The sequence below is a fragment of the Amphibalanus amphitrite genome, unplaced genomic scaffold, assembly GCF_019059575.1.
Source record: "Amphibalanus amphitrite isolate SeventyFive unplaced genomic scaffold, NRLGWU_Aamphi_draft 001448F_arrow, whole genome shotgun sequence".
Taxonomy (NCBI): domain Eukaryota; kingdom Metazoa; phylum Arthropoda; class Thecostraca; order Balanomorpha; family Balanidae; genus Amphibalanus; species Amphibalanus amphitrite.
In genome coordinates, this window is record NW_024882941.1 from 96,782 (window position 1) to 105,614 (window position 8,833).

Genomic DNA, 8,833 nt, shown 5'->3' on the forward strand with positions numbered 1-8,833 from the left:
TTGCATGGAAATTGGAAGACCAGGGTCTTGGCCAATTTACAGGCTAATACAGCCAGTCTCAAGTTTCAAGTCTGACTGCAAGATGAATAGGTACCTACTGTCAGGCTTTGATGCTTCGCCTTGACACTCTGCTCCGCAATGTACAATTCAGCATTATTCACTTTGTTATTTAAGCAGTTATTTAAATTAATTTTATCGATAAGGGTTCTTACCTCTGCATAAAATATTAACAATTAGGAATTAGCAAATAATGTTCCTCTTCGTTGGTTGAATGTGGGCTAAGCAACCATATCCTATTGAAAGTGGGGTGGGGCAGAGGCGCTAACTGGAACTCTCACCTTCTGATGTCCATAATATGGGAAAAGCTCCCTTATTCACACGCCGACTATGAATTCTAATTGTGTTGACATTGCCTTGGTTGAGATCAGGGTGGTGTTTGGTTTCACTCAAGGTTTCACTGATAACAGCACGCTGCTATCACACGTGTCAAATGGGGTTTCCATGGAGATATAAACAAACTCTTATCTCCAAGTTCCAACACTACCCCAAAATGTAACGTCAGCTCCTGGCAGGGTGCCAAGAGCGGATGGCGGCGTGGGCGTGCTGCTCTCGGCCGTGAAACACCCCCTAGTTGAGATGATTCCATGGCGTTTTTTTCGTCCAGCAGATTTTCGTCCGACTTTTCTTCGTCTGGCATTTTTTCGTCTGTACATTTTTTTCGTCTGTAAACTTTTTCGTCCAGACTTTTTTCGTTCGTATATTTTGAACTTATATGTTATGTTAACATCGCGGGTGCACACTCTGATAACATGTGATAACACTGCCAAGAACAGTCCATTTCATGTAACTATATGTAGTCTGAGTCCAAGTAGACGCACGACTCGCAGAGTCTCAAGGTCTTAATGAGCTTATCTCTTTTGCCCATTGTGTAAGTTGCCTCGCTCCTTGTTAGAGGAGACTTACTTATGCGCCAAGAGTTGGTCTGTTTTAACCCTCGCCCGTATTGGTGTTTTTCCAGCCGCGAACGTATAAGGGGGCGGGGGTCCGTTGGACCCCCCCCCCCCTTGCCGTTTCGTCCCTGATCGAGCTAGAGCTTCGCGGAAAAATCGAGCGTGCTGCCCGCGACGAGAGGAAGCCGATGATACCCAATTTTAAGGTCCTAGGTTATCGGTTGACCTTCCAGGTCAGGTCAATGACCCAAAAGTCGGGAAAATCGGGACCTGTTAGAACGTCGTAAAACGTGGCTGTTATGGGGTTTTTCGGGGTGCTGATCACGAATATCATGTTAGTTATGATCACTGATGATGTCTTTATGCATTGAGGCCAGGTCGGGTCAGGCCAGGTCAACCAGTAAGGATTTTGCCGGGTATTCGTAGTAGCCTCTGACAGCTTCGTAACATGTTACGAAGGCACCAAAACTGCTTCGTAAATGTTCAAATGGTTGCTAAATTCGAATTCAGCTCCAAAAACTAGCCTAGAAACATGTAAAACTCGAAAAAGTGAACCGAGGTCATCAAAGGTCAATGACCTGACCTGACCTTCCGGTGACCTTGACACCCACCCTAATGCATGGGAGCAACATCATATCCCATGTTTGAACACTTGAAACCACAAAGACTGCTAACGCACGGCTAATGCGAGCCGACATACGCCGAATCGCGATTCCGGCCAAACATGGTCTCGAAAAGTAGGTCACAGGTCAAAGGTCATTAGGGTCAGGTTCATGAAATTTTCAGGATAGGTGTAAAATTGATTATCGCGAGGGTACTGAAAGTTTCGTCGCGATCGGCCGCTTTTTACGCGAGTTATTCGCGAAAAACAGAGGGGGGTCCGTTCGACCCTATAGGGGGGACCCTATAGGGGGGTCCCTATACGGGCGAGGGTTAAGCATGTCCGATTTAAAAAGAACGACTGAACGATCTAAGCGTGAATTTAACTGAGCGGAAACTGAGCTAAGCTGAATTGAGCGGAAACTGAGCTGAGCTGAACGGGAACTGAGCTGAGCTGAGCTGAGCGGAAACTGAGCTGAGCTGAGCGGAAACTGAACTGAGCTGAGCGGAAACTGAGCTGAGCGGAAACTGAGCTGAGCTGAGCTGAGCGGAAACTGAGCTGAGCTGAGCTGAGCGGAAGCTGAGCTGAGCGGAAACTGAGCTGAGCTGAGCTGAGCGGAAACTGAGCTGAGCTGAGCTGAGCGTGAGCGGAGCACAGCCGGTTTGAGCGGAGCGTGAGCTGAGCTGAGCCGTGTTAAACTGAGCGGGAGCTGAGCGGGAGCGGATAAAACGGAGTTGAGCTGAGCGAGCTCACTTTTTTCTTGAGCTGTCACAAGTCTGGTGGGAGGGTCCCTTTAATTACGTCGTTTTATGAAACCCAAATGGCATCAATTGGTCCGGAATCGAGCATTTGCCGTAAATGAAGCTCCGTACTTTCGATGGCGTGAATTACTCCGGTCTCCGGCTTTATGAAACCGAATTGGCATCAAATACGCCAAATCTGGCATAATTGACGGAACGCCGTAAGTAATTCCTTTTATGAAACGAGGCCCAGGTCGCGATATAAACAGACCCCACCAGGGCGCGGGTTAATTCAGCAATAGTTGTCGAAACAACAATAATAATGACTAAAATCATACCTTAGCTACTCATTTTCTATCAGCACTGCGCATAGAATCCCAACTACCGCTGATGGTTAGCTGCGTTTATTGTTGTTTCCAAGAGTCATTGGTTGTCTAAGCTGCATGAGATCGTCACAGGTCTCCCTACAGACATTTCGTATCCATGCCTCAGTTAGCACAACTGCGCAGTGGTGCAACGGTATAAAGTATAGCTATACCGTTATACTGCAACGCCAGTATTGCAATACCTCGAGATCCATCACGGCGCGTCGGCACATCCGAGCTGCAAAACAAGGCTACCCCATACAAAGTGGCTTAAAACAGCACGTAAGCAGAATACGGCTCACTTCATCACAGAAACGAGCCGCGAAATGAGCCCACCCTCGGCCTCGAGCAGACAGGCCCAGGGTCTCGTCAACAATGGACAAGGGGATGCGAGTGCTATAACGTTCTGTTTTGGGGTTTGGACGCAAATGTTTGGAGAATTAGCCGTCATGCAGCTCTCGTGAACGGCTGGTGGACGGTCGTGGAGATAAACCTTTGAGGACTTTTAACTGAACTTAATGCATCCCAAATATGTGACAGCCTTGCAGACACTGAGGCCAAACAGCGGTGCTTGGGAAAGTTGGGATTATGTTCACATTCACTACACATTTGTGGTCAAGATAAGTAGTGGCCGCACATGGTAAAATGGTGACGGCAAACAGGAAAGAGCTACAAAAATAATTAAACCATTGGAGGGACCGAAATACATTAGCGACAAATTATAGTCGGAGTAGACATGTCGACACACGAAATATGACTTGCGTTGCTTTAGGTGATATGTCATCATTAAGTCGAAAATCTACGAAGGTCATTTGTAACTCTATTAATTCAGTTCCTTCCCCAACTGTATATAGTTTGTGCCCACTGGCCACCTACAGCAGCACCTCCTCCTTCATATCCCCTCCCCTCACGTCAAACTCCATGGACTCCTTGTGTCGAGTGCCTTTGAGCCGCTGATGTCCTCTTCCATAGAGTGGTAAAATTTTACATTGGAAGTTATAACAATGAGACTACACCAGGGCTCCCATGCTGCAAACCGTATATCCAATTGCCAGCACTGCTCCTCAACTGGCTTCGGCACGGACTTTGGTTGATGGTCAATAGTCTTTTGACTGACAAGTGACTGACAGATAATCAGAGACCTTTAGCTTTATAGACTCCCTTTGGTATCGAGCACAAAACGAAAGCGGTCGAGGAAGTCCACCGAGGGACTTTTATGTGATGTCAATTCTGCCGTGGTTTGCAATGAAATCCGCCGCGACGCGACTCACGACGTCGGCTATATAACCAACTTATCTACTGGGATGAATCCGAAGTTCCTGTTACAGATCGAGTCGTGTAGTGCGCGGCTTACGGAACGTCTACTTTGAGCAATCACGAGCTATGCAGATCTCGTTTGTTGGACAATGTACGCCTGCGTACTTTGTTACCGACAGGCCTCAGTAAAAGGGAATCCAGAGTCGAAAAAGAAAAGAATGCCAAAAGTTTTCTCACCTAATTCTGCTCACATAGACACGAGTCGCGTGGGTTATACGAATACTCTTACAAAGACATGCGTTAGGCAATAGGCAATAGGGATGCCTTTTACAACGTCCATGCCTCGTTTCAGTTTATGACCACTCACCAGTAGTTGCGTTGGACAATAAACTCAGAACCACGGCCACTCTGACGGCTGTTACGGCGAGAGCCGCCACTACCATCACCAGTGGGTCCAGTCTGAGAGCTCCCACTCTCGGCCGCACCATCGCGACCCGGTCACCAGCACAGGTCACTACAGGTCACCACTACGCGGCCACCCGTCACCACCGCGCCGACAATCACCCGCTGTCACTGGTTCGTGTCAGGTCACGTTCGGTAGCATGGCAGGTGTTTCCCGTCACCGCAGTGCCGCCCGCCGTCCTCCCCGTCCGCCCACCGCCGGCCGACTGCCGACGGCGGCTCTCTGCCCCCGGGCGACTCTGCCTGGACACCCCCTCCCCTGCCCTTCGACGGGGAGAGGTCTGCTGGCTGTGACGGCGTGTGTTGACCACGGTATTCGTGTGCTTGTGTGTGGGAGGGGCTGGGTCCCATTGTTTTACTCCAGAGGCCTCTTGCACCAAAATCCTCTTGCACCAATGCTTGGATTATTTTGCATCGTATACCCAGTCCAAGTCTCAAATGTAACAATTTGCATGCAAAATTTAGCAAGCACATGTAGGATTATGTATTGGGCTATTGCAAACAAATTTACCACCATTAGATTAGCTTACTCTGAAACCGGTTTTTCGATTTTACCTAGCTAGGTAGTTTGGTGCAAGAGGCCTCAGATGTGAAATTGATGGAAAAAATGTAGGTAATAGCCGTTTTCACGACGGGCTATCCGGCAAATACACCTAATTTGACCAAATCTGCACCTAATCTCTTTTACAGCAAATATCTTCATTTTATGAATTTATTTCAGTGTTTAATCAATGATGCTCTCCTCTCTGATAATATGACAAAGCAGGCATATAAGCAATTAGTGCAACCCTAGCTGATAGCTACTAAGAGAAACACTGAATCAAATTTGACCAAATCTACACCTAATCTGCACCAGATGTGCACCAAATGTGTAACAGATGGCCGTCGTGAAAACGGCTAATGGAAGTCTGGCGCTTCAATCCCTAAGCGCTCGGGAGCTATCGCAAATATTCGTCCGGCGAGGAGGTAGTTAGGTAAATATTTTCCCCGGGCCCGCGCGGGGTAAGGTGAAAGAAAAACGAAAATTAAGTATTTTGAGTTACGACTGTGTAAGTACATACCTAAACACAAAATTGTGACTGAAACGCTTCCCGCGTCGGCTATCCCCTGCTTCGTCCGGAAGACATCTTAACTCTCTCTCTCTCTCTCTCTCTCTCAGTAACTCTTAACAGTCTTACAGTCTTAACTCTACTTAACCTCTCAGCTGAGCTCCAATGGCAATTAGGTATTATGGCTGGATTAACTAGAAATTCTCAGTAGATCCTCAAAAAATGTATGTATATGTGCCGTCGTATAGTGAAAGAAATAAGAAATCGGCCGGTAACTGTTTGAGGTATGGGCTGTAAACTCAAAATATACTGGCTAATTTGACCCCGTTTGACCTCATTTGACCTTGAAGATATTGAGTATTGACCTAGTATCATGGAATAAACACATAATAGAGTTCCCCACCACCTCCACCCACCCTCCAAATTCCGTCTTTTTGGCTTCCATAGGAGCTGAGATCTTAGGAGGGGGAGGGGGGCGACATTCGTCCCCTTTCCACTGGGCGTAGTTCTCGGAAGCCTTCCTGTGCGTGTAAACCCACGTCCCGTACGGGGGGGGGGGCCAAACGGCCCCCTCTTCTTTTCTGTCGATATCTCCTCCTCCTGAAGTATTGCAGATGCCTCAACAAATTTTCAGCCCCTCCGGGCACCAATTTTACACCATAGGTCATTTTTTCAAAAGGTTTTGATAGGTTGGTCACAAAGGACATCAGAATGGCGTCATGTTCTGCCATTTTTGACTCCAAAAAAGGTTTTGCGGTAAGAGTTGTCAGTTGTCATGCCTACAGTTTTGAGGGAAGAGAAAAATGATAAGCACGGAAAAGTGTATAATGAACAGGGTCATGAAACATCTATATCCCGGATTAAAAGAAATAATTGGATTTTGCCCCTCAAAAATAAAAAAAAGTTTTTATTATAAAATACCTACATCAAAATAACAAAAATGAGATAAACGGAAGGCACGTTACAGATTAGTCGTCCATCGACCTACCAAATTTGGCAGGGCCTCGTCTAACATGTTAACTGGGGGTGGGTGGGGGGGTGGGGGGGGGGCCAAACCCCCGCAGTCACCGGCCTTGCCCCCCACAGTCAGGGTTTCAAATGGTTTCTAAATTCGAATTCAGCTAAAAAAAAAACTAGCCTAGAAACATGTAAAACTCGAAAAAGTGAACCGAGGTCACCAAAGGTCAGTGACCTGACCTGACCTTCAGGTAACCTTGACATCCACCCTATTGCATGGGAGCAACAACACCAAATCATATGTTTGAACGTTTAAAACCACGAAAAGCTTGCAAACGCGCTGCTAATGCGAGCCGACATAGGCGCCGAATCGCGATTCCGGCCAAACGTGGTCTCGAGAAATAGGTCACAGGTCAAAGGTCACTTGGGTCAGGGTCATGACATTTTCAGAGTAGGTGTAAAATTGGTCAAATCGAGGGTACTGAAAGCTTCGTCGCGATCGGCCGCTTTTTGCGCGAGCTATTCGCGAAAAATCATGGGGGGGGGTCCATCCGACCCTCCTACACATGCGAGGGCTTAAGTCACGAATGGTAGGTATCTAACAGTTTTTCGCTAATAATTGCTGATAGAGGCATGCTAGAGCAATGAAAACGCCTTGAACATGTTCAGCTCGACAATACGGATCGACTGATATGTAACATGACCTTTTCCTGTCAGGTTATGACCTTGACCTGAGGTCAAATTTTCAAGTTGACCTTTCAAGGTCAAATCATAGGTCATCAAATCATTTGATGCGCCTTGACAAGGGGAGCACAATGGAATGACGATGGAGCTAAAAGCAAGCTCGTGCAATGTGTGAATAAAAAGTTATTGCAGAAAAATTTACCGCAAAAATCATCCATTTTGGCAGTTGAGATCTGAGATCTTGCGTAATAAGCTGGTCTGAAGATTTGACGAGTCTACCAGGTGTATAGTCGACACAGAATGATGCTCCACTTTTCACAGGCATTTATTTGCCTGAAGTGGTAGGCTGTGCCGCATCACACGGACTGAGTTCACAAATTATAGCTTTGTCCCAATGCTCACAATCGACACGCTTAATTGCGTGATAAACGGCACGACTTAGCGCTCCGGTCAACTGATAGCTTCTGAGGAGTGGAACATCATTCTGTAGTCGACTATACTCGTGCGACCGAGAATTTGGACTATTGAATCTGCCTCGTGTAAGAACCGAGCTCGCCCGCCGTGGCTTCCTTTTTCGTGCTAGTAAGGAATGGAATGGTGTTTAGTGGTTTTTAGTGTGCTTGTACTTTTGCTATGTGGTTTTATCTAGATATTTTATATTTTTATTTCGCATTATATAGACGTGGAAGCCACAAAACCCATTTATGGAGGCTCCGAATAAACATCTGTCTGTCTGTCTGTCTGTCTGTCTGTCTGTCTGTCAGTTTTTGCCCCCTGCTCCTGCAAGCAAAACCGTTGACATTAGCCAAATCTGGGAGAACTACTCAGAAAGAGCGTTAATAGGGCTATCAAATGCACTTTCCTGGGGCGCTGTAGCACTACTAGTTTCCGAATTAGGGCCGGGGAAGCCGGGGGAAGCCCGGCATAGTAAGCTCTTTTTCATTTTTATTACATACCTTGCTTGCTGTATAAAATGTTGATATCTTGTTAGCTAGATATTAGATAAGTTAATTGGCCGTGTTTTCTCAAAAACTCGGTTTTGTGGAATTAGTAAAAGTTGCGTATAAATTAGAATTTTAAAAAGTGTTAATTTTTCTGGGGTAAGCCCGACATAGTGGTAACGCCAGCCACCTCTCTAGCGCTTAACAACGAGTTGGTGAAACCTTTATGTGTCCTCCAAATATTGACGGAAAGTGAAATATTAAGGTACTGTTTAGCTCTGGACATCTTGGAGTTTATGACACTTCAGGTATTTTAGCCAGCGTCTACCACATATAGGGCACAGGTAGATGAAAAATAAAATCGTGATGCAAAATAGACAAAAATGTGTATTTTAAATTCGTTAAAATTATTATTTTTTCGTTTACTTAAATGCATCATATAACATATCATTCGACTCGGCTGATGAAGAAGAATACAAAAACGTAGTTTGACCCTTATAGCTGACCTCAAGTGACATGACCGTTCTTGTATCATACCTACAAACCAAACATAAACTTAGTCACACTTCTTGATATAAAGTGATAGTATAACCCAAAACTGTTAAAATGGAGCAGATCTCTCCCATATTTTTACAGTAAAAACCAGGCAAGCAATCGCCCCTCATCCATCACTGAAAGGTATGGGCACTGGAATAGAGCGACAAGCTAAAGAGACTTTGTCTATGTTACTAACACGTTTATTTTCAAAATTTTTAGGTATTTGGGCCAGGTGTAAACCAAACCTACTACTCAGTACCTATTATCTCATGGAAAACAGCGATTTAGTG

The 8,833-nt window shown here is 45.9% G+C and overlaps 1 protein-coding gene across 2 annotated transcripts in view; it reads right to left on the reverse strand.

Annotated features, from left to right (window-relative positions):
* The window catches only part of LOC122373126 (protein amalgam-like), a 42,889-nt gene extending 38,303 nt beyond the window's left edge, over positions 1-4,586 (reverse strand). For both annotated transcript variants that reach the window (XM_043350913.1, XM_043350912.1), the window contains exon 1: positions 4,281-4,586. In XM_043350913.1, the coding sequence (XP_043206848.1) occupies positions 4,281-4,401 (121 nt within the window). In that variant the 5' untranslated portion in view covers positions 4,402-4,586. The remainder of the gene's footprint in view (positions 1-4,280) is intronic.
* Positions 4,587-8,833: the final 4,247 nt, after the last annotated feature.